The 26,496-nt window shown below is 40.0% G+C and overlaps 1 protein-coding gene across 1 annotated transcript; it reads left to right on the top strand.

The window, feature by feature from the left end:
- LOC128643633 (spondin-1-like) lies at positions 1-26,496 on the top strand. Its single transcript, XM_053696466.1, has 4 exons — positions 1-163; positions 15,570-15,734; positions 20,452-20,715; positions 24,376-26,496. Exons 1-4 carry the CDS (start codon positions 13-15, stop codon positions 24,537-24,539), a joined length of 744 nt encoding a protein of 247 aa, XP_053552441.1. The 5' UTR covers positions 1-12; the 3' UTR covers positions 24,540-26,496.

Raw genomic sequence — 26,496 nt, 5'->3', positions numbered from 1 at the left:
AGCAGCTGTATCATGACGGAGTGGGGTGAGTGGGAGGGATGTAGCGCTACATGCGGAATGGGTATGAAGAAGCGACATAGGATGATGAAGATGACTCCAGCTGATGGCTCCATGTGCAAAACAGAAACATCAGAGGTGGAGAAGTGTATGATGCCAGAGTGCCGTAAGTATGATTAGACCATTTTAACACATAAAGTCTAGGTATTTATCATAATGAACCATCATAACATAACCCTTGGTCTGCCAGAGCTTGTGCCATGTTTCAGATATTCAACCCATGTGTTGATAAATGGTTGTTCCCTGTGCCTGCTTAGCCTCACTTGTAATACTAGTTATGATTTATAGATCATTGCTTGTCCCCAATCTGGCTTTTGTCCCAATGTAAATGTACAGCTCACTGGGATAATAATCTCTCTTGATTTATTGCAAACCTTTGTAGCGGGTTGCACAATGTCCCCCTTATAAAATCTTAGAGATTAAATATTCTGAGATTTAGATTCCAGGCACAAACTTCTAATTTTATTTAGGTAGAAAAGGCCTCAATTCTTATTAGAAACAAATATATAAGTACATTTAAAAAAATAAAAATAATAATAAGCATTGAGAAAAGAAAATAGGACTCAAATAATCATATATTTAGTTTACTAATGTCTAGTTAAAAATTACAAAAAGGGGAACAATCCTAATCCTGTTTTTTAGACAGAATGTAACATAATAAATAAACAGTTAATTATTCTTGACAAATTAAAAACAAAAAAAGTAGAATCAATTTCTGTGTGCCAATCAAGCTATCTAGATAATTCTTTGTCGTCCCCTGGAGTTAGGAGAATAAATATTTATATCCTTTTCAAGAGCTTGGCACATCATTAAGAGTAGGTAACTAAACAAACAATTTAATGACCTTAAAGGGACAGTCAACACCAGAATTTTTGTTGTTTAAAAAGATAGATAATCACTTAATTACCAATTCCCCAATTTTGCATAGCCAACACAGTTATAATTATACACGTTTTACCTCTGTAATTACCTTGTATCTAAGCTTCAGCAGACTGCCCCCTTATTTCAGTTCTTTTGACAGACTTGCAGTTTAGCCAATCAGAGCTGTCTCAATGGTAAATTCACGTGAATGAGCTCAATGTTATCTATATGAAACACATGAACTAATGCCCTCTAGTGGTAAAAAAAACTATCAAAATGCATTTAGATTAGAGGCGGCCTTCAAGGTCTAAGAAATTAGCATATGAACCGCCTAGGTATAGCTTTCAACTAAGAATACCAAGAACAAAGCAAAACAAAGCAAAATTGGTGATAAAAGTAAATTGGAAAGTTGTTTAAAATTACATGCCCTATCTGAATCATCAAAGTTTTTTTCCGACTTGACTGTCCCTTTAAAGTGTCTTTAATATTCACATATTATGTGTATCTTCTTTTATCTATGTAATAATATAGCAAACAAATTATCCTTTTTTCGTAAAATACATCTGTTTCAAGGAGGCATTAAAACTTACATTATATTTCTGGATCCATTCTTGATAAGTTAGGTGTTTGCAGTAGGTAGTCAAGCCCCTGAGAAGTCTTCTGCCACCTACTTTCCCTGCCTGTAAAGCTTGCTCATGAGCTTTGCAAACCAAGTCGTACATGCTTTTTTAAATTTTCTAATTCCTGTATAAAATTATAATAATGTGTTTATCATTCTCTCAATGCAACAAAGAAAACAGCTAGTAATAAGTAAATTGGGAATCGTATTGCGATCCACTGTTTACAATTGTTTCTGTGCTGTTTCCTTGAAGCTATCACTCATGCCAGACAGACAGAATAAAAGTGGGAAAGAGACTTTAATAAAGCAGCAGAGCTACCTGTAGTGATGTATTCGGCTAAACTACCTGTTGCAGAAAAATTAAATGAAAAAAAAAGCCATATGGGGTAGCCGATGGGGACACCCACTGGACATCTTTGAATGCATTGTAATAATTGGAAATGTGTGAGATATACTTAGCAAGTATTATTTACATATTGTTCTAGTTTGTATGGAAAAGAGGGTGCCATTCCATTTACTATATTCTGAATTTAGCTTAAAATTGTAGCTTGCTCATATAAAAGTAGGGCACCAAAATCTAGGTCAAAGCAAGCAGGCTGCAATCTCACAACTTCTTTGCTAGCTGTGCAATTGTTCACATTCCTCTTATTCTTCTGTTCTGTAAGTAGATAGTGCAATAGCAAATATATCCAGCCCTTTCGGCGGTTAGACCAGCAAAACACTACACCCTATATTTCAGAGTGATGTGCAAGTTAGATCAATACTGGCACTTTTAAGGGCTTCCTTTTCAACATTCTGCTCTGTATAATGATTTTGGAGAAAGATCTGCAACCTGCTCTAATAAAAGGCTTCCATGCATTAGTATTGTACACATAGATTGGCTGCTATTGCCCCCCCCCCAGCACTTGGGCTCAGGTGCCACTGCCAATGCAATGGTAGTTCTACCCCCAAAAAGACATTCTGTTTAGGTGTAACTTTCAGAAAAAATGTCAGCTGGGCTAAAAGGTGCTCAAAGGTGGTGGCCTGCCTGTGACGGATACCGGCTACCCCAACTGGGCAGCTCCGCCAACGGGTCCTTACTATACCTGGAACATGTCGCTATGTAGTGGAGAAAAGTGATTATAGCGGAGCCCACCTAAATGACTAGACAGACTAGCATTCAGGTGAAACACAATGAACAACTTTGTTGTGGAAACACACGGTTTTTATACACAAACTGATCAAGATAAAGAGCCTTATCAGATCTTCAGATCTCCCACCATTCCTGCCCCTTCAGACAGGCTGGTGCAGCCCATAGTGTCCTTTGTCTCAGCGGTACAGTGGTGGCTATTCTGGGGTGATCCCTGGGGAGCAGCAGCACTTCTAGAGTGTCGTTGGAAAGCCCTCGGTCCTCAAGTTCTACAGTCCAAAAAGCGACCTGATCCATGGCTGGGGACCGAAGCATGGGTGATCAAACATACACCGGGAAGGCTAAAGGGAAATAGGATATGTAGGGGGGTCCAGAACCCACAGTTCCCAAGAGACCTCCCCTCCGGTAATCACCCCACCTCTTGCCCTTCCTAGGGAGTGCCAATCCCCAAAAGAGCAGAGCTCTGGGGTGAAGGGCCACTGGAGCGACCTGGTGTGAATGTCAGTGGCTATTCAGGGAGGCCCGGCCGGTAGTTCCAGGAGCCCGGCCAGCCGGAAAGGGGTTAGGCAGTCAGAGATCAGCTTTTCCGGGAGGATGTAAAGTACACAAAATAAACAAAACCAAGCATTTGGGAGATCGCAAAAGCTCTCAAAAGTCCCACTCCAGTGAAAAAGGAGAGGGGCTAGGTAGTAGGGGAGTGGAGGTTTAACTTGGCAGCCTGGTATTTGTAACAGCTCCCCCCTTCCAGTGCGTTAGACCCGGCCAGATCCACACATGGGTTGGCCTGACACTGTCAAGGGAGCTATTCTAATTCAGTTTGCAGGGAAAGTCAGTCAACATTTCCATTGCTTTTACCAGGCCAGTATTGGATGGTGAAGTTAAAGGGCTGCAAGTCTAAACTCCCCTGCAAGAAGGGTCCATTGTCCCCAGCAACTCAGTTGAGCCAAACCAGGGGGTTTTGGTCTGTGAGGACAATGAAGACCCGTCCGTATAGGTATGGCTGAAGTTTTTTCAGAGCTCACACCAGGGCCAGGCACTCTTTCTCCCCCACCATGTAGCCTACTTCTCTGGGCAACAGCTTCCTGCTGATATAGGCACGGGGTGGTCCTGCCACTCATTGTCCACTTGGCTCAGTACTGCTCCCAACTTGAACATGGAGGCATCTGTGTGGACACAAAAACGTTTGGTTGAGTTAGGAGCAGCTAGGACAGGGGCAGAAATTAATGCTGTCTTAAGGCTTTGGAAGGCAGCCTCACACTCTGGGGACCACAGGACCTTACCATGTGGTCCCTAGGAAAGCTAAGACTTGGGGGTTGGCCAGTTTGAGACTGCCTCAATCTTGGCCGGCTCCGGCCGCTGCTTCCCGCAGACCACTCTGTGTCCAAGGTACATTTGTCGGGCTTCAGGATCAGACCGGTGGCCCTGATGTGGTCTAGAATGATGCCTAGGTGGACCAGTTGGTCCTCCCAGATGTTGCTGTAGATCGCGATATCATCCAGGTAGGTGCAGGCATAAGTCTAGAGGCCATCCAGGAAGTGATCTACCATCCTCTGGAAGGTCGCTGGAGCATTCTTAATCCCAAATAGCATGACCATAAACTAGTATAGGGCGAAGGGGGTGATGAATGCCGATTTTGGGATAGACTCGGGGTCCAAGGGAATCTGCCAGTATCCCTTGCAGAGATCTAGGGTGGTCAGGAAGTTGCCACGGGTGATCCGGTCTAGCAGGTCATTGACCCGGGGCATAGGGTAGGCATTGGTCATGGTTCGGTCATTGAGCCTACGTTAGTCTATGCAGAATCTGGTGGCCCCATCCCGCTTGGGTACCAGGACCACCGGGGAAGCCCAGGGACTGTTGGACGGTTCAATGACACTTAGTTCCAGCATTTCCGTGAGCCTTTAGCATGTTCACATGAAAGGTCTGGTGGACTCGGTCATCTGAGCATTTGGCTACCAGATAGGTTGTCATTCAGCTGCTAAACCACTCGGTAGGGTCCCTGCCAGGAGGCCTGTAACTTGTCTGTTTTGACAGGCTTCAAGGCCATGACCTTCTGCCCCACTGCCAGGGTCTGGTTAGGGGCATTTCAGTCATACCACCGTTTCTGCCTACCTTGAGCAACCTGAAGGTTCTCTCGCACCTGCTCAGCAAGGTCCTTCAGTCGGTTCCTGAATTCTAGAACGTAACCAACAATAAAGTGTCTGTTCTCCCATGCTGATCCTTCCCAGTGGGCTCTCAATAGGTCTAGGGGTCCCCTCACTTTCCAGCCAGATCATGTACTGTGGCCTGGCGTCTGACTTGCTTGTGGGTGGTGACAGGGCAAGCATCCCACACAAAGGCTGAAGCAAGGTGGCTGAGGTCGTTTCCTAACAAGTCCTCCGCGGGAAGATTGCTCATGATCCCTACTTCCACAGCACGGGAGCCAGCACCCCAATCCAGGTACACCAATGTGGTAGGGATCCGAAGTACTGTACCCCCAGCCATATGAACTGTAAGAGAATTTCCTGTTTGGTCCGAGTTTGGGACCAAGTGTGGCTGGACAAGGGTAACCGTGGCTCCACTGTCTCGTAATCCCCGGGCCGACCGGCTATTGATCCTCGTGCTGGACTTCAACCTCCTCTACTGTCTAGCCAGCATAGTCTGCAGGGCCCTCTGCATCCAAACAGTGGGTGGGGGCTCAGTAACCTCCGGTAGGAGCTCTGGTCCACTGAGTCAGAGGGGGATTCTGTGCCAGACATTCCCGTCTGATGTGGCCCACCTGTCCACACCCGTAGTACCCCTGGGGTAACCTTGGCCCTGAGGAGCGAATAAGTGTCAGTCGGGTCTGGGGGTCCCGTGTAGGTGCCGGAGGGTGGGCAGGGGTTGGAGCGGAGCAGGTCACTGGTCGGGGTTCAGGGATGGTCTGACGCTGGGCAAATCAAGTACTGATTAGCCAGGATGACTGCTTGGTCAGCTGTTTTGGGTCCCTTATCTATAACCCAGTCCCATACCTCTGCCATGGAGTTGTTGTAGAAATGCTCCAACAAAATGAGCTGGGAAGCTTCGTCCAGGGTAGCTATGTGACAGCCTATGAACCAAGAGTCCAAGGGCCAGGTGAACCAGTGGGTCCACTCTGTGAACAGCTGCCCCTCTTGCCTCTTTAGTTCCCGGAACTTCAGTCGGTAAGCCTCTGGCTTGAGACCATAGCAGGCAAGGATGTGCTCCTTCACCCGGTCATAGTTCTTTCGCTCTCCTGGGGGCACAGTGTTGAAAGCCTCCAGGGCCCATCCAGACAGCTTACCGAGCAGGAGGGTGACTCGGTCGGCATTGGCAACACCCTGCAATTCGCACTGGGTCTCGAACACTTGGAGGTAGCTGTTGATCTCCTCTTCATTGTCTTTGATGGCTCAAAAGCCTCATGAGGTAGTTTTTTCGGCCAGGGAAGGTGAATCCAGGGGGTCCGGCACAGCTCTCCCCAATGAGATTTTTGGATCTCCAACATCCGGATCCATGTGGCATCTGCAATAATCCGAATGATATCCTCCTCAGGTGGGGCAGTCCCATAGAGGTCCAGCCACCACTGGATCTCTCTCTGGAGTTCGGACATCATGGTCTCCCTGGTTGATGCCTCGCTGGGCTGTCCCAGCTGCTACCGGCCTCACTAGCTGGCTTGCTAGCCCGATCGCCTTGCATAAGTTTGGCTATGATTGCCGCCTTGGACTTGTTGCCGGCAACTTTCCCCGGTGCTTCCAACAAGTCTTTCAGTGTACTCTTCCTGAGACCAGTGTACTGCTGCTCCATCCGAAGAGGGCTTCAGTTGGTGGTTTGGATGTTCCAGGTAGACAGAAGCATCTCACCGCTGCCAACTAATTGTGATGGATACCGGCTACCCCAACTGGGTAGCTCTGCTAAAGGGTCCTTCCTATACCTGGAACATGCTGTTATGTAGTGGAGAAAAGATATTATAACGGAGCCCACCCAAATGACTAGACAGACTAGTATTCAGGTGAAACACAATGAACAACTTTATCGTGGAAACACACGGTTTTTATACACAAATTGATCAAGATAAAGAGCTTTATCAGATTCCCAGATCTCCCGCCCCCCAAGACAGGCTTGTGCCCCCCATAGTGTCCATTGTCTTAGAGCCCCAGCGGTACAGTGGTAGCTATTCCAGAATGATCCCGGGGGAGTGCCAGCACGTCCAGGGTGTCGTTGGAAAGCCCTCGGTTCCCAGGTGCTACAGCCAAAAAAGTGACCTGATCCATGGCTGGGGACCGGAGCTATGGGTGATCAAACGTACACCGGGGAGGTTAAAGGGAAATAGGAGTTGCAGGGGGGTCCGGAACCCCTAGTTCCCAAGGGAGCTCCCCTCCGGTATTCACCCCACCTCTCTTGCCCTCCCTATGAAGTACCAATCCCCAAAAGAGCAGAGCGTTGGGGTGAAGGGCTGCTGGAGTGACCTGGTGTGAATTTCAGCGGCTATGCGGGGAGGCGGCAAACCGCAAAGGGGTTAGGAGGTCAGAAATCAGCTTTCTGGGAGGATGTAAACTACACAAAATAAACAAAACCAAGCGTCTGGGAGATTGTGAAAGCTCTCAAAAGTCCAAATCCGGTGAAAAAGGAGAGGGGCTAGGTAGTAGGGGGGTGGAGGTTTTACCTTAGCATCTTGGTATCTGTGACACTGCCAAAGAACAATATGGAGCCGTTGATTGTTCCTGGTTGACAGCTTGTATCTCTATATATATTTGCATTATGACCCTGAGGAAGGTCTCACAAAGGATGATTGGGGAAACCATAGGTGCTTAGAGGAATAGGGCTGCACCTCACTGACGAGACCCAAAAAATGGCTAACAATCATCTGGAGTTGCCATGTTCCTTGTTCAGAGGAGGATTGCCTGATATTTCAGGGCTGGACTGACCTTGTTAGGCGGGATCAGACTAATATACATAAGGAAAGTTCTTCTCTGTGAAAAGCACAATTGGGCTAAAAGATGCTGCTACTAGAGGGTAATACGCCATAGAGCAAGCTATTGAGCTGCTGTTCTTTCCTGGTAGAGTGCTTCTCTTTCTGTATGTATTTGCAATATGACTGTGGAGAAATCTCCCTTAGGGTGATGGGGAAAACCTGATGTGGACTCCTTGCCCAATGTGCTTAGAGGAATATGGCTGTACCTCATTGAAGAGGTCCACAGAAGGCTGAAACAATTGTCTGGGGTTGCCATGTTCCTTGTTCAAAGGAGAATTGTCTGGTATTTTGAGGCTTGCTAGGAGGGAAAAGCACAATTAGTCTAAAAGAAGCTACTCCTAGGTGGTAACTCACCATAGAACAAGCTATTGAGCAGCTATTCATTCCTGGTAGAGTGTTTCTCTTTTTGTATGTATGGGGTATCATTTTAAGCCTGATCATATTAATATACTTCAGGCATATCCTCCTTTGTGAAAAGTACAATTGAGCTAAAAGAGGCTGCTCCCAGCACTTATAATTGTATGCAAACTTAATTACAGTTAAATAGCAAAATCAACTTTTTTCAATTGAACAAACCATAAGCTATTGGTCATGATTACACAATATTCCTTAGAGCTAATACAAAAGGTATGATGAGTCACTTTAATATTTGTTTTATTAATAAATGGCACACATAGCTACAATCAGCTTTATTTCCTCTAAACAATGTTTGGTGACCCCTTGATAGTTCTTTCTTGTAAGCATTTATGAAAGAAAAAAAAACTGTAATAAAAAATTGTACTGTTTATGTTGCTTCATTGACACAAAACTTACAAGGGAAGTAGTTAGGAATAGGAGTAAGGGAACAGCCTAATGATAAGAATTATGATAAGAATTCTGTCACTGTTTAGACATTTAATGGAGTTCATTTTTACAAACATTCGGCTAGATTATGAGTTTTTGTCGGTAAGGCTTGCGGCTCTAACGCTCCTTTTTTTTCCACCGCTACCTTAAGCCAACGCTGGTATTACAGGTTTTTTTAAACCTGGCATTAGCCGCAAAAAGGTGAGTGTAGAGCAGAATTTAGCTCCATATCTCACCTCAATACCAGCGTTGCTTACGGTAGTGGTAAGCTGGCTAAACGTGCTCGTGCACGATTTCCCCATAGGAAACAATGGGGCTGAGCTGGCTGGAAAAAAACCTAACACCTTCAAAAAATCAGCGTCCAGCTTCTAACGCAGCCCCATTGTTTCCTATGGGGAAAGAAAAAATATCTGCACCTAACACCCTAACATGAACCTCGAGTCTAAATACCCTAATATTACACTTATTAACCCCTAATCTGCAGCCCCAGACATTGTCACCACCTGCATTATATTATTAACCACTAATCTGCCGCTCCGGACACCGCCGCCACCTACATTATAGTAATAAACCCCTAATCTGCTGCCCCCAACACCGCCGCCACCTACATTATAGTTATTGTAACGGTACCAACCGGATACCAAGGGTTAACACCAGGGAACAATGTCCTGCATAGGGAATCAGCAATTCACAACCCAGCCAGTTTTCAGGTTTTAAACAGAATGAATTTTATTAAGGCTCATATGCCCAGTATTTATGCAGGTCTGACCCCCCCAGAAGGGGGGTTGAAAGAATGTTGTACATTGAATGGAGGGAACACGCCCTTTTACATGATACAATAGAATACCTTGCTCAAGCTGATAACAATTTAAACACAGACACACACTTGTCTTTCCTTATCATCTAGAGTCTGCTCTCTGAGGTTGATTAAACAATGGACTGTGTATCAATAACATTAATGACAGTGCACAATAGCTGAACACAGTTAACTCTTTCAGTGCTGACAGAAGGGTCTGTCACATCTACATAGCACAATATACAGCCTATAGACAACCTTTCTTATGTTATAGTCCAGAAGTGGCTAGGTTTGCCACAATGCTCCCCCAGAACCAAGCCGGCATACACAGTCTGATCCCAACGGATCGGCTTGGGGATGTCCGGGGCAACAACTTTCGGCTCAAGTAGGCTACGGGGGTTCTCCGCCATCTGCTCCAACTTGGCTCAGTACTGCCCCCACCCCAAACATGGAAGCGTCTCTTCCCGGAGGGACTGGGCTTGGGTAGTCACAGGGTTAACATCAGCGGGATCCATGGGAGCATAGGCAGAAACAAGGGGGGCCAAGTCATTTCCAAGGAGAACATCAGCAGGTAAGTCCTTCTTGACCCCCACATTCACAAGTCTAGCGCCCACTCCCCAATCCAAATGTACCCTGGCAACAGGTAGGCGGAACACAGTGCCCCCTGCTACCCTCACAGCCACAGTGTCTCCAGTGTGCTGTTTCTCAGGCACCAAGTTCTCTTGAAGCAAGGTCATGGTAGCACCAGTATCCCGTAGACAACTGACCTCCTTCCCATTCACTTTAACCCGTTGCCGGTTATTCCGGTGGGCAGCTTGCACGGGGTCTGCTTCATGTAGGCTGCCCCAGCATTCTGGCGCCTCTACGTAGCGGGCCACAGGCTGAGGATTATGTGGGATTCCGCCAGCGGGTCTTCTCCAGGACTGTGCTTGATTCGCTGCGTTTAGGGGACACTCTGGTCTTTTGTGCCCTAGTTGCTTACATCCAAAGCACCGAATAGGTTGTGAGTAGCCCCGCGAATTGAACCGGGCTCTCTGAGGGTAGTTCGTGGCCGGAGGCCGTGTGGTATAGCGGTGCGCCGGGGGTTGGTAACTGGCAGCTGCTGGGGTGACTGGGGGTCTGTACTCCACTCTAGCAGTGGGCAATCGGTATACTGCTCCCCCTGCCCCTCGTACTGCCACGGATCCGCCAGTGGGTGCTGTATCCGGCACCAAATGGGGAGCTATCAGGGTTAAAGTAGCTCCCGAATCCCGAAGTCCCTGGACCGACATCACCTCATGCAGAATTCCCAGGGGTTCCTCGGCTTGGGTGCTCAACACCTCATGAGCGGCTGGCTCCGTTTGGTAATGGTGAGCAGCCGCCCTTGGGGCCAGGTTCTGTCTGACCTGGTTCCAAGCTTGTCTGCTCCGATTTTGGGTGCACTCACGTGCCATATGTCCCCACTGCTTGCAGGTGTGGCATTGTATATTAGCCCGTCCGTTGTTAGGCTGTAGTCCATGGTGCCTCCTGGCATCAAAATGCTGGTCTGCTAATCTGGCTGCTTCGGTTAAGGTGAGGGGTTTTCGATCTCTCACCCATTCTTGGGCTTCTGGGGACAAGCCGTTAAAGAATTGCTCCAACAGCATCAGTTGTCGCAATTCTTCCATGGTGGTAGCTTGGCTGGCCTGTATCCACCCCTGAGATGCTTGATCCAGCTTGTGGGCCCACTCTGCATGGGAATCTCTTTCTGGCTTGCGCAGGCCTCTAAACTTGCGCCGGTATGCCTCTGAGGTAATGGCATATCTTTCCAAGATCGCTCTCTTCACTTTAGCGTAATCCTTGCTGTCCTCCCTGGGTACAGCGCGATACGCTTCCGCTGCCCTACCGGCTAGCTTGCCTGCTAGCACCGGCACCCATACGGACTGCTCCAAATCATGTAACTCGCACAGTCTCTCAAAATCCTGTAAATACCCATCAATCTCATCCTTCTCCTCACAAAACATTTTAATTGCATGGTATGGGATTTTGGGTCTTACTGGGTTGCTGAGTGCGTCCAAAATGGATTCTGCTCGGGAGGATGCATTCCGCGGACTGTGTGCCATCACGTACTCCTGCACATCTGCCATTACCACGGATAGCATATCCCGTGGTACAGGTTGGGGTAAAAATTCCAGCCTGGTCCTCATTTCCCTCTGGTATAGGGTCTCCTCCATGGCTGCTGGAGGCATAGCGCTGCGAGCTCTGTCTCCCTCCATCAGCTCAGCAATTAATATAGCCTTGGGTTTGCTGCTGCCTATCTTTCCCCTGGCTTCTAGCAGTTCCTTTTACGTTTGTCTCTTTAGCTTAGAATAATCCATCTCCATTCACTTCGGTCCCTGGTACTCCTTCCATCTTAGTCAGTATTGTAGTAATCCCCCTCTTCCTGAGGTTACTGGCTTGTGTAGTTGCTCTTCTGGGCGATAAGGTTCATTCCGTCGCTTGCCACCAATTGTAACGGTACCAACCGGATACCAAGGGTTAACACCAGGGAACAATGTCCTGCATAGGGAATCAGCAATTCACAACCCAGCCAGTTTTCAGGTTTTAAACAGAATGAATTTTATTAAGGCTCATATGCCCAGTATTTTTGCAGGTCTGACCCCCCCAGAAGGGGGGTTGAAAGAATGTTGTACATTGAATGGAGGGAACACGCCCTTTTACATGATACAATAGAATACCTTGCTCAAGCTGATAACAATTTAAACACAGACACACACTTGTCTTTCCTTATCATCTAGAGTCTGCTCTCTGAGGTTGATTAAACAATGGACTGTGTATCAATAACATTAATGACAGTGCACAATAGCTGAACACAGTTAACTCTTTCAGTGCTGACAGAAGGGTCTGTCACATCTACATAGCACAATATACAGCCTATAGACAACCTTTCTTATGTTATAGTCCAGAAGTGGCTAGGTTTGCCACAGTTATAACCCCTAATCTGCCCCCCCAACGTCGCCGCAACTATATTAAATTAATTAACCCTAATCTGCCGCCAACGTCGCCGCTACTATAATAAAGTTATTAACCCCTAAACCTAAGTCTAACCCTAACACCCCCTAACTTAAATATAATTTAAATAAATCTAAATTAAATAACTACAATTAAATAAATTATTCCTATTTAAAACTAAATACTTACCTATAAAATAAACCATAAGATAGCTACAATATAACTAATAGTTACATTGTAGCTATTTATTTATTTTTATTTTACAGGCAACTTTGTATTTATTTTAACTAGGTACAATAGTTATTAAATAGTTATTAACTATTTAATAACTACCTAGCTAAAAAAGTACAAAATTACCTGTAAAATAAACCTAACCTAAGTTACAATTACATCTAACACTACACTATCATTAAATAAATTACCTAAACTACCTACAATTAATTACAATTAAATACAATAAACTAAATTACGAAAAAAAAAAACACTAAATTACAGAAAAAAAAATACAAGAAGTTTAAACTAATTACACCTAATCTAAGCCCCCTAATAAAATAAAAAAGCCCCCCAAAATAATAAAATGTACCCTATACTAAATTACAAATAGCCCTTAAAAGGGCCTTTTGCGGGGCATTGCCCAAAGTAATCAGCTCTTTTACCTGTAAAAAAAGAATACAATACCCCCCAACATTACAACCCACCACCCACACACCCCTACTCTAAAACCCACCCAATACCCCCTTAAAAAACCTAACACTACCCCATTGAAGATCACCCTACCTTGAGCCGTCTTCACCCAGCCGGCACAAGTGGTCATCCGATCCATCCAGTAGTCTTCATCCGATGGGGAGAAGAGGACATCCAGACCGGCAGAAGTCTTCATCCTATCCGGCAGAAGAGGACATTCGGACCGGGAGAAGGCTTCATCCAAGCGGCATCTTCTATCTTCATCCATCCGACGAGGAGCGACTCCATCTTGAAGACATCCGGCGGAGCATCCTTCCAGCACGACGACTAACGACGAATGACGGTTCCTTTAAATGACATCATCCAAGATGGTGTCCCTCAAATTCCGATTGGCTGATAGGATTCTATCAGCCAATCGGAATTAAGGTAGGAAAAATCCGATTGGTGATGCAATCAGCCAATCGATTGAAGTTCAATCCGATTGGCTGATTGGATCAGCCAATAGAATGCAGGTCAATTCTATTGGCTGATCCAATCAGCCAATCGGATTGAACTTCAATCCGATTGGCTGATTGCATCAACCAATTGGATTTTTCCTACCTTAATTCCGATTGGCTGATAGAATGCTATCAGCCAATCGGAATTCGAGGGACGCCATCTTGGATGACGTCATTTAAAGGAACCGTCATTCGTCGTTAGTCCGTCATGCTGTAGGATGCTCCGCGCCGGATGTCTTCAAGATGGAGTCGCTCCTCGCGGATGGATGAAGATAGAAGATGCCGCTTGGATGAAGCCTTCTCCCGGTCCGGATGTCCTCTTCTGCCCGGATAGGATGAAGACTTCTGCCGGTCTGGATGTCCTCTTCTGCCCCATCGGATGAAGACTACTGGAATCGGATGACCACTTGTGCCCGGCTGGGTGAAGACGGCTCAAGGTAGGGTGATCTTCAATGGGTAGTGTTAGGTTTTTTTAAGGGGTATTGGGTGGGTTTTAGAGTAGGGGTGTGTGGGTGGTGGGTTGTAATGTTGGGGGGGTATTGTATTCTTTTTTTTACAGGTAAAAGAGCTGATTACTTTGGGGCAATGCCCCGCAAAAGGCCCTTTTAAGGGCTATTTGTAATTTAGTATAGGGTAGGGCATTTTATTATTTTTTTTTATTTTATTTTATTAGGGGCTTAGATTAGGTGTAATTAGTTTAAACTTCTTGTAATTTTTTTTTTCTGTAATTTAGTGTTTATTTTTTTCGTAATTTAGTGTTTTTTTTTTCTCGTAATTTAGTTTATTGAATTTAATTGTAATTAATTGTAGGTAGTTTAGGTAATTTATTTAATTATAGTGTAGTGTTAGGTGTAATTGTAACTTAGGTTAGGATTTATTTTACAGGTAATTTTGTACTTATTTTAGCTAGGTAGCTATTAAATAGTTAACTATTTAATAACTATTGTACCTAGTTAAAATAAATACAAACTTGCCTGTGAAATAAATATAAATCCTAAGCTAGCTACAATGTAACTATTAGTTATATTGTAGCTATCTAGTTTATTTTACAGGTAAGTATTTAGTTTTAAATAGGAATAATTTTTAAATGTTAAATTTATTTCGTTTAATTTAAATTATATTTAAGTTAGGGGGGGTTAGGGTTAGGTTTAGACTTAGGTTTAGGGGTTAATACCTTTAATATAGTAGCGGCGATGTTGGGGGCAGATTAGGGGTTAATAAAATTTAACTAGTGTTTGCGAGGCGGGAGTGCGGCGGTTTAGGGGTTAATACATTTATTAAAGTGGCGGCGATGTCCGGTCGGCAGATTAGGGGTTAATAAGTGTAGTTAGGTTGCGGCGACGTTGGGGGTGGCAGATTAGGGGTTAATAAATATAATGTAGGTGTCGGCGATGTTAGGGGCAGCAGATTAGGGGTTCAGATGTATAATGTAGGTGGCGGCGATGTCCGGTCGGCAGATTAGGGGTTAAAAAATTTTTATTATAGTGTTTGCGATGTGGGGGGGGCCTCAGTTTTATTGGTTTAGGTAAGAGTATTATGTTCCTGCATTACCCCATAAAACTCTACTGACTTTTAAATGCGGTTGAAGTCTTGACAGGAGAGGGTCTACCGCTCACTTCTTTCAAGACTTGTAATACCAGCGTTAGGCAAGTCCCATAGAAAAGATAGGATACGCAATTGACTTAAGGGGATTTGCGGTAGCCTCGAGTCGCGGAAGAAAAGTGAGCGGTAGACCCTTTCCTGCCTGACTCGTAATACCAGCGTTAGATAAAAAGCAGCGTTGGGACCTCTCAACGCTGCTTTTTAAGGCTAACGCCAAACTCGTAATCTAGGCGATAGTTTCAGTGAAAATATACATAGCACTTGTGCCCCCTAGGGGTGTTAACAAGTAAATGAACTTAGATAAAAAGTTATCAGTGCTGTGACATTTTCATTGCTTTTATAATAACTTTAATTTGTTTTAGCTGTTCTACTATGGTTTAAAATTATATCATTTGGACCATGTAGTTATAATAGAGGAAATTATGCAATATTAAGATAATCTATGATTAGGCTATTGGGGGATTGAAATGTTTAATTATCTTTATTTAATAAGATTCTAATTAAAAATAACTTATTATTATCAGTATGACCTATTTTTGTTTTCTAACGCATGTCTCTTACATCAGACACAATCCCATGTATGCTCTCTCCTTGGTCTGATTGGAGCGACTGCAGTGTGACATGCGGCAAGGGGGCCAGAACGAGGCAGAGGATGCTGAAGTCACCAGCTGAACTTGGAGATTGTAATGAGGAGCTGAAGCAAATGGAGAAGTGCATGCTCCCTGAATGCCGTATGTACAAAAGTCCTTTGTGTCTCTCATCAAAACACACCATCACTTAGTAACTCAGGGGTCATCAACCTTGGCTCTCCAGAGGTTTTGAAACTACATTTACCATGATCCTCAGCCAGCTTTAAGTGTATGAGCATCATGGGAAATGTAGTTCCAAAACCTCTGGAGAGCCAAGGTTGCTCACCCCTTAGTTCATTGTCTACTTATATTTCAGTTTGTTCTAGTAAAGGGTGTAGCCATTCTGTTATTATTAGGGTAGGATAACAGGATATATAAATTATTTTATATAAAGATGGAGGAAAAATCACACATGCACTTCTTGCTTCTATGTCTTTATTTTACTACACTGCTTCTGCTTCCTGTGTCAGGAGGAAGGAGGAGGTAACAACATAAAATAAACTTTATTTACACTTCTGTTAACATACAATGCATATAGGCTACAACACTGTAAGAGCACTTTCAGTTTATATCTCAACAAAGGGGCCCAATTCTCGAAAGTTCTCTGGTCTGGCAGGATTATCTAAGGTGCCACGTCTGTACTGTGAGGTCTCGCAAAGAATTTTAGAAAGGCAGATTTCAGCTTGAGAGCTGTTTATGTCACCATAAAAAACTAAAAGGAGCATGAAACCCAAACATTTTCTTTCACTATTCAGACAGAGAATACAATTTTAATTTTGTTTCCAATTTGCTTCTATTATCAAATTTACTTTGTATTCATGTTATTCTTTGATGAAGAGATACCTAGGTAGGTAGTGTGCACAGGCCTGAAGCATTATGACATCAAATAGCGCTGCCATCTAGTGCTCTTGCTTATGTATAACATTGTTGCAAAACTGCTGCAGGCACGTGCACACTCTTGAACTTACATCCCTGCTCTTCAACAAAGGATAACAAAAAACAAATACAATTTGATAATAGAAGTAAATTGGAAAGTTATTTAGAATTGTATGTTCTATCTGAACCATGAAATAAAAATGTGGGTCATGAATTGAGAAGACACTACATGTTTTATATATGAGGAATGTATAAGTCAACATCAGCCATACATCCTATTAAAATGAATTTAGCTTAATTTATGGGACAGGAAACCCCAACATTTTCTTTAATAATTTAGATACAATTAAAAAAAAAAGCATTTTAATTCTGCATAAAACTGTTAAATGCATTGCTGACAAAACTGCTGCCATAGTGCTCGAGACACATCCAGATTCCTAAACCTACCAACCTGCTTTTCAAGAAATGGTACAAAAAGAACAAAAGTAAATTTGATAATACAAATACATTGGAATTTTTTTTATTTTTTTTTTTTTCTTTTTAAACTGTCCACTCTATTTGAATTATTAAAGTAAAAACTTGGCTTTTGTTTCCAATAACAAAGTAAAGCAAAGTAACTCTCATAGCCTTAGAAAGGAAGCCAGAGCCAATGATTATACAGGTTAAAAAAAAAAAGAATAAAAAAAAAACATGACAATAATGGAAATTCATAATATGTTTTAGGAAAAGTTTTAGTAAAATAAATATTAAATATAAAAATCTGTTTAAAGGATCAGCTCATGTTCTTTAAAGCGAGATGAAAGTAAAAATTCAACTTGCATGAATCGAATGGTGAACGTAATTTTAAGGCACTTTTAAATTTACTTTTATTATCAAATTTACTTTGTTCTTTTGGTGCCATTTGGTGCACTGCTGGAAGCTATCTGATGATTGGTGACTACATATATTTGTCTCATTTCATTGGCTCACACCGATGTGTGTTCTTTGCAGGGGTTTAAATACAAAAGAGGTTGATTACAATCCTATAGAAAAAAAATTGTCAGGATTTTTAACAGAAAAAAAAAAAAAATCACAATTAAAGTTTTCGTGTATTTTTCTAGATAAATCATGGATACGTTTTTTCTAAAGGATTGTGATTATATAGATAACATAATAACACATCAAGGCATTTTCTTTTTGCACCTTTTTGTCCCTTTAACAATTTGGATAATATTGATATTTTAGAAATTATTTGTAATTAAATCTATGATGCCCACAACTAATATATATATAATAATTGCTATTTAACTACAAAAGACAGTTACAAATAATAAATATAAACACACAATCCCCCAAATTTAAGGGACATGAAACCCCTCTTACTTTGTGTAAAAATTGTGCTTTGTCCCACGTTCCCTAGAGATGTCAAAAAGCAAAACTTGGTAACTTAGGTATCCAAAATGCTGGAACACTTATAAAATGGTGGCGCTGCTATATACTAATACTATTCTTCTTGTATAGTTACAATGATAAAAAAGGGACAGTATACACTAATTTTCATATAACTGCAGGTAATAGACAATACTATAAAGAATAATATGCACAGATACTGATATAAAAATCCAGTGTAAAACCTTTTAAAAACTTACTTAGAAGCTCCAAGTTTAGCACTGTATATAAGGTTAAGATGGGACACCCAGTGGGAGGGACTGGGAGCAGACACTCTCCCCCTCCCCCATTTTCTGCATATGAAAAGACAGATTAGATAAACAGGAGTCTGTAGACATCAGTATGCATCTAAAACTTTGGGGCTTGGTTAGGAGTTTGAAAATCTGCACAATATTATTAAAAAAGAAGCAAATCTAAACATTGTTACAAAAACACTCCCAGATAAACTATATAAAGGGATCTTCTACAAATCATTTATGAAAAGAAAAATCTGGTGTACAATGTCCCTTTAAGCATTCAAAGAAAAAATATATGCACTCTGTGAAAGAGTGGTTAAAAGGGTTAATTATATGACAGATCAGTACTTGTTAGTCACTTTTAGTAGAAAAAAAAACAATTAGAAATTGAAACAGTACTTATCAGCCTATCACGGAGGTATTATAATGTTGCTTGCAGGTTTTCCCTTTATAAAATCTTCTGTGGAGGTTAACCGCTGTGATGCACGGAATTCAAACCGTATACGAAAACTGCAAGATAAGAAGAAACGACAGCGCATTCCCTAATTTCGTTGAGGAAAATTAGGAACAAATAAAATGTCCAAATGATGGGTGTGTGGAAGATAGTAATGCTAAAAGGCCCTGATAAATAAAATTATTTTAACATTTGTATATTCCCCACAGCCATTGTTTGAAACTTTACTTAAGCTTAGTTGTCCTCCGTAGAAGAGATCAGATAAGAAAAACCCCAGTTCCCATTTCTTTATAAACTTAAAGGGACATGAAACCCAAAAAGTGTCTCTCCCGATTCAAATAGAACATACAATTTTAAACAACTTTCCAATTTACTTCTATTATCTAATTTGGTTTGTTCTCGTACTATACTTTGTAGAAAATACTTAAAGGGACAGTCTACACCAGAATTGTTATTGTTTTAAAAGATAGATAATCCTTTTTTACCCATTCCCCAGTTTTGCATAACCAACACAGTTATATTTATATATTTTTTACCTCTGTGATTATCTTGTATCTGAGCCTCGGCAAACTGCCCCTTTTTTCAGTTCTTTTGATAGACTTGCAGTTTAGCCAATCAGTGATAGCTCCCAGGTAACTTCACGTGCATGAGCACAGTGTTATATATATGAAATTCATGAACTAACACCCTCTAGTGGTGTAAAACCTGTTAAAATGCATTCTTAAGAGGCGGCCTTCAAGGTCTAAGAAATTAGCATATGAACCTCCCAGGTTAAGCTTTCAACTAAGAATACCAAGAGAACAAAGCAAAATTGGTGATACAAGTAAATTGGAAAATTGTTTAAAATTACATGCCCTATCTGAATCATGAAAGTTTATTTTGGACTAGACTGTCCCTTTAAGTAGGCTCAGGAGCGGGGACCTAACTGCTGATTGGTGGCTACAAATATATATACCTCTTATCATTGGCTTACTAATGTGTTCAGCTAGCTCCTAGTAGTACTTTTCTGCTCCTTCAATAAAGGATACCAAGAGAATGAAGCAAAATTGATCATAGAAAAAATGGTTTAAAATTGTTAGAAACATTCAAACAGCAGTATGAATTTTAAAGGTAGAATTTTTTTCTATCATTTTAATCTCAAAATACCAACATTTACACACCCCGTTTATAGAATTATAATTTTTTTAGAAAAAAAAAATGTCTTGTTGACTTCTCTTGCAGTCAAGGCTTTCTTGTTACTGGTGACTAACTATATCTGCAGTAATGCGTTTTCTACCATTTTAATATACACATAAAAGCAGGAAACACATACAAAACATTTTGAGTATAATTCTCAGATATCGGAGCGAATTAAGACTGATCATTATCATCTAACAGAGAAATATGAAATTAAAAGGGCATTCAAATAATCTGCCCCAATAGATTTTCATTGTTTTTTTTCTGGTGATGGAATAAAATTGCATCACTAAAATTAGATAATGTTCTATATAAATGCAATAAAATTATATAACACACTTTTAGGAAATTAAATCTATTATTTAGTAATACCATCCTCAATAGGCATATTAAAAATATGTTTTACACTACATTATGTTATGTATACTAATAATACTATCTAGTATTTACAATGCTATATATTTTCCTAGTGTAAAAAGGGTTTTCTAATTATAGTGGTTAATCAAACCTGTTCCATTTGTATGCTATAGTGAACATTAGCAATGTAATGCTTTTAAAGAGGCTGTAAACAAGAGTAGAATTCTGTATGAAGTTCTAAGTGATTTTTTTTAGCATCAGAAATCAAGTCTGATTATTTTTGCTTTCTCAGCAATAAACTGTGAATTGACTGAGTGGTCTCATTGGTCGGAATGTAACAAATCATGTGGGAAAGGTCATATGATTCGAACAAGAATGATCACAATGGAGCCACAGTTTGGAGGGGTTCTTTGCCCAGAAACTGTACAGCGGCAAAAATGTAGACTACGAAAATGCCAGAAGACAGGAGGTACAGAAAAAAGACGTCTTAAAGAAGCCCGAGAGAAAAGGAGGAGTGAAAGAACAAAGGAAGATGCAGATGGGGAACAATATCCAGGTATAAACTTGTGTCATTTAAATATTCAGTACAATTCACCATTTGCAAATATTATGAAAATGTTTTGATGATGTTCTCTATGAAATGTATTATTAGAGAGAGCTCCCAATGTGCAAAGTAGGCAGCTTTATAAGGTTTTCTAAACTTATGGGGCACCTGCTCAGCTGGTAAATTGATAAACCTTTGCTACTCATTTCCAATGGACTTCAAAAATTACCACTGTTAACTTAGCTAAAGTAAATCTGCACTGCAGAATTTAAATGTTGTAGATGTTGTCCTAAGTAATTTAAATAATAGATTTCTTTGTTAGTTGAAAATAAAGTAAGGGTAAGGTAAGTAAAGTGGGTGAGCAAAGTCTTAGATAGACATATAGGTTGATAATGGAAAATACAAGATAAGCCGGTTACATACAGGGGCTAATTAGAAACATCCAACGAACAGTATTTAAAATTAGCAGTGAGAAATAGGGCTATTATGTCCATGAATACTGGCAATCAGAATTGGTCAAATTCTCCCACGGCTGATTCAAACACTGTTAAAAAAATACAATTTATTAGCAATGCTGGAGATAACTACATTCCACTGTTGGTGCAGTCCCTGGGTGTCGAAAAGGCCTTTGACAGGGTGGATTGGACTTTGTTAGCATCCACCCTGTCGAGGTTTGGTTTTAGCACTGCATTCATTGCTTGCATTTTTCCATTATATAACTACCCCAGGGCTAGGGATGGGTGAATGTTTCTAAAAATTTTAAATTTAAAATGAATTTTGATACATTCGTTTGAATTGAATGTTTATATAACATTCTAATATTCTATTTTTGAATTTTCGGTTTCTAATTTTTCAATAAAATTTGAATATATTCATTCGAATAGTAGCTTGTTTAGCTATACATTCATTCAATTTCGAAATGTAATATTCGAATTCAAATGTGACATTCAAATTTGAATATAAGATTCAAAATAGTATTTCTAGTCTAATATTTGAATGCTACATTCAAAGTCGAATGTCACATTCAAATTCGAAATAGTATTTCTAGTCTACAAATGTATAATAAATTTAATATTCAAATTTGAATGCTACATTCTAATTCAAAATAGTATTTCTAGTCTACAAATGTTTAATAAATATAAAATTTGAATTTGAATGTGACATTCAAATCCGAATGTGACATTCAAATCCAAAATAGTATTTCTAGTCTACAATTGTGTTCTATAAATGAAATATAATCGAATTTGAATGTCACATTCAAATTTGAAAGTGGCATTCGAAAACTGTAAATAACATTTGATAACAGAATTTTTAAGAATATTCGTTCTTATCAACATTCTATTATGTAAATTGAATTTCTACAATAACATTCGTTCTAACATTCAAATTTGAATATAAACACATTCGCTCATCCCTACCCTGGGCTAGGCTGAAAGTCAGTGGGGAACTCTCTGATCTGTTTAATAACCACTCTCCCTTACTTTATATGTTCTAATGACTGAGATACTGGCAAGTAGAATCAGGAAAAACAGAAATTTAAACGGTATCCAGAAAAACTGAAATGAGTATAAATTACCTCTTTTTTGCAGAAGATGTCTTAGTGACTCTCACCTCACAACTTCTTACTATTAAATAAATGGAAATGGAACGACATGGTAAATGGTCATATTTATTGATAATTAAACAAAATCAGAAATACTACATTTAAATACCTTGCCCATGGTCCAGACACGATTATCTCAAATATTAGAATATCACTGTCGATAAAGAAATTAAATACCTAAGGATCAAAATTACTAGATCTCCACAGTCCCATTTAATGCTAATTATACACATTTATATATAGATATTTACTCTGAAAAACTCCCGGAAGATGTGTATATATATGTATCTTGGTTAGGCTGCATTCATGCGATTAAAATGTCTATAATACTGAAAATTCTATATTATTTTCAAACTATCCCACTGCTGTTCTCCTTCAGCTATGTGGGGGTTCTGCAGTGCCTGCTAGACAAATATATATGGAGATAAACAAAACAAAGAATTAGTAAACAAATTATTTATAGCTCCAGATATAGAGGGGGCTTGTGAGATCCATATTTATTGTTACAATAAATACAATGTTGGAAGAAAAATATACTGTAGATGTGCATCTCCTGGTATGCAAAGGGTCCAACTGGAAAACATGCTCTCTCTTACTATCCAACTTGGGCAGGGATGGGGAACCGTGGCACTCCTGATGTTTCAGAACTACATTACCCATGATGCTTAAGCACTCTGTAGTCCAGTTGAGCATCATGGGAAATGTAGTTCTGAAACATTTGGAGGGCTAAGGTTCCCCATCCCTGAACTAGGAAATCAGTGCTGGCTAGATAAACAAAAAAGGAGCCCTGCTTGTTTGTATGGGATAAAATAATCAAATCTAAACCACAGATCTACACACTACCACCCCTCTAATGTCTTTACTTGAATACCCTAGGCTGTCCTATAGATTGTCCTATAAACCATAAGGAATTATTGGCAAACCTTCAAAGATACCTAGTTTCTTATACCTTCTGATAAAAATGTAGCCAAAATCAAGCAAAAACCTGTATATTTGCTTGACACCCCATACTAATGCTTGAAAATATCATATTTTTGCAGTTATTTGTTTTAAAAATGTTTAAAAATTGCTCCTGTATTCTTCAGTTATATGCAATTGCTGTTGTTGACCGCTAAAATAAAGAATCAGAGCCATATAGCACATTGTGATACCTTTTCTGTATTTGCCACTATTCTAACTGTTTTTGCCCATTAGCTAATAATGGAGTTTTCCAGTAATCAGAGCGGAAACTTTCTAGAGTATTTTGACACAAATTACTTCAGTTGTATGTTTTATGAATGGTGATCTCATATAATCCACTTACAGTAATTCTGCTAGAGATGTAAATAGATGTTACATATCAGGTATTTAAACCATAGATTAGCCTGACAATAGTATGCAGGCATATTTAAAAGGGGACAAAATAAATTGAAAGTATTTTGCAATTTTTTTTTTTCTTCTACAGATAATTAAACATTTTATATTACAATTTAAAACAGTTTAAAGGGACATTAAAGTCAAAATTTAACTGAAATGGATTGGAAAGAGCATGGCATTTTAAACAACTTTCCAATTTACATCATTTATCAATTTTGCTTAGTTCTCTTGTTATTCTTTGTTAAAGAGTGAGCATGTCTTAAGCCATCTGGCAGCAGTGTTATACATAGTTATAAACAATGCTGCCATAGAGTGTTATTGAAACGTGCACACTCCTAAGCCCCTACAGCCTACCTAGGTTTAGTCTCCAACAAATAATACCTATAGAACAAAGCAAATTTAATAATAGAAGCACATTTGAAAGTTGTTTAAAATTGCATGTCCTATCTGAACGATAAAAGTTTTATTTTTACTTTAATGCCCCTTTAATATCCCCTTTAAGTTGCCAGTATGAGTCATGTAAGAATAAGTTTCATATAAAAATTTTAGAGCTCAGTGTAAAATTCTTGAATGTTCTAATCTCCCTAGAGGTGACAAGCTATGAAATATTGGCATATGGTTTGCTATTGTAATTGTGTTTATTGAATGCATGGTTTTATTACTTATTTGCTTCTAGTTTAATTTTTTTTTAATTTGTATGTTTCCTTCTTCAGTTTGCAAAATGAAACCATGGACTTCCTGGACAGAATGCACCAAATATTGCGGAGGGGGGATTCAGGAGCGGTTTATGACTGTAAAGAAGAGGTTTAAAAGCTCTCAGTTTACAAGTTGCAAAGACAAGAAAGAAATACGAGCCTGTAATGTCCAACCATGTTAACAAATATCTTTGAGGGATGCACTGTAATCTGAATGGGAATTAATCTTTATTAGATTTTTTATCACAGAATATACAGTGCTTTTATTTTGCAATGTACTTTGCTTACTTTTCTTGCCAGTGCAAGAACTTCTTATATTTTTTTAAATATCCCTTCACATGTAATTGATTCATCAGATTAGTTCTGTGCATACTGTATACAGATCATTAACACTTGGTCATTATTGAGAGAATTTGACTCTGGATGAGGAATAAACAGTACCTTCCAAACCAAATCAAATTACAGTAAAATAGGATGCATGCAAGAGCAAATAAGACCACAATAAGACAAACTGTAACCAGCTTTGTTTATAAAATATACATTTATAGGCTGGGCAAGGACTAAGACGCTCATTAGATACATCTGCTGTGTTTGCATCTAAACAAATACTACTGTTTTCTCTTTTTCTTCTCTGATAGACTAAGCATGTGTGTAACAGGATCTTTGTAGAAAATATTTGCCTTGATGTAAAATGTTGAACTTACTGTAAATTTAGAACAAAACACATTTTTTATGATGCAGTGCATATTTGGATAAAAGGGTGCAGGGCTGGACTGGGAATAAAAAGCAGCCCCGGAACAATATGAAGACTAGCCCTATTTTCTGTTGCGTCGGTAGATTGCACATGCCCCATTTTTCTCAATTCTTATTACTGAAATACCCCTTCCCCCAATATTTTTTTGAGAATTAAATAATATTACTTTTTATTAAATAAAAGTGCCAGATTGTTGTATAGGCACCCTACAACCCATATTCATCCATTAATCACACCTTTAAATTGTAGCTTTCCAGCCCCAGCTGCTGCAGCCCACCAGGAAATCTCCTGGTTTCCTGGTAGGCCAATCCGGTCTTGCAAGGGTGCTGAGTAAAAATTCTAATTTCTTTGGCTCAAAAATAAAACCTATGGAATTGTGTATTGCAAAAGTGGAACACCCTACTGACTTCAATCAACTCAAATTGTCAATTGAGATATATGGGCCTGATTATCAAAAACTCACTGGTGTGGTGAGAAATCACATTAAACTTTTTTTATTATTACTATTTCTTTAAAGCATTATATTGTAATATTTGTATCTCAACTTCACATCCAGAACCCTACTTAGCAAGACAAGTAGCTTTCAAGGTAAAAATTTGCCTTTCTAAAATTATTAGATAATCTCACCAAACCAGAGAGTATTAGAGAATCAGGCCCATGATAACCTGTACTGCCATTTACATTCAGATTAATAGTTGCTTCCAGATAAATTACTTTCTTCAAATAGTATTTTTTCAGATTTTTTTGTGTGTGGATATTATAAGAAAAATTATGAGCACATGTATAAGATGATAAAAATGTATTTTTTGCAAGTCATTTCTTTTTTACTCTTAAATTCTATTTTAAAGAGGCATAAACCCCATTTTTTTATCATGATTCAGATAGAGCATACAATTTTAAACAACTTTTCAATTTATTTTTATTATAATTTTTTTTCATTTCCTTGTTATCCTTTGTTAGAAAGCAGGAAGTTAAGTTCAGGAGTGTGCATGTGTCTGCGGAAGTTTTGGAACAATGTTATACATTAACATGAGCAGTAGATGACAGCACTATTTCCTGTCATGTAGTGCTTCAAAGATGTGCATATTACAAACCTAGGTATCTCTTCAACAAAGAATAACATGAGAACTAAGCAAATTTGATAATAGAGAATACAATTTATTTATTTTTTCAATTTACTTCTATCTGAATAATGAAAGACAAAATGTTGGGTTTCATGTCCCTTTACGGATTGTCTCCTTTCTTCAAATTAACAAACCTCAAAGCACTTCATAGTGGAAGAGAAGGGAAGTTACATCATTTTATTGCTAAGATTTTGATATGGGATAGTTACTTTTAAATGGATGCAATAGTTTGAAAATAAATAATTGGTGTATTTGTAAGTA

Source organism: Bombina bombina, unplaced genomic scaffold (assembly GCF_027579735.1).
Source record: "Bombina bombina isolate aBomBom1 unplaced genomic scaffold, aBomBom1.pri scaffold_1876, whole genome shotgun sequence".
NCBI classification, from domain to species: Eukaryota; Metazoa; Chordata; class Amphibia; order Anura; family Bombinatoridae; genus Bombina; species Bombina bombina.
Note: the sequence above shows the minus strand (reverse complement) of the source record. Positions and strands in the feature narration are given on the sequence as shown.

Bases quoted from the DNA above. Each gene is read 5' to 3' on its own strand.
- LOC128643633 (XM_053696466.1), top strand. From the start codon at position 13: ATGACGGAGTGGGGTGAGTGGGAGGGATGTAGCGCTACATGCGGAATG. The intron at 164-15,569 runs GTAAGTATGATT...CTCTTACATCAG, and splicing joins GTGTATGATGCCAGAGTGCC to ACACAATCCCATGTATGCTC. The intron at 20,716-24,375 runs GTATAAACTTGT...TTCCTTCTTCAG, and splicing joins AGATGGGGAACAATATCCAG to TTTGCAAAATGAAACCATGG.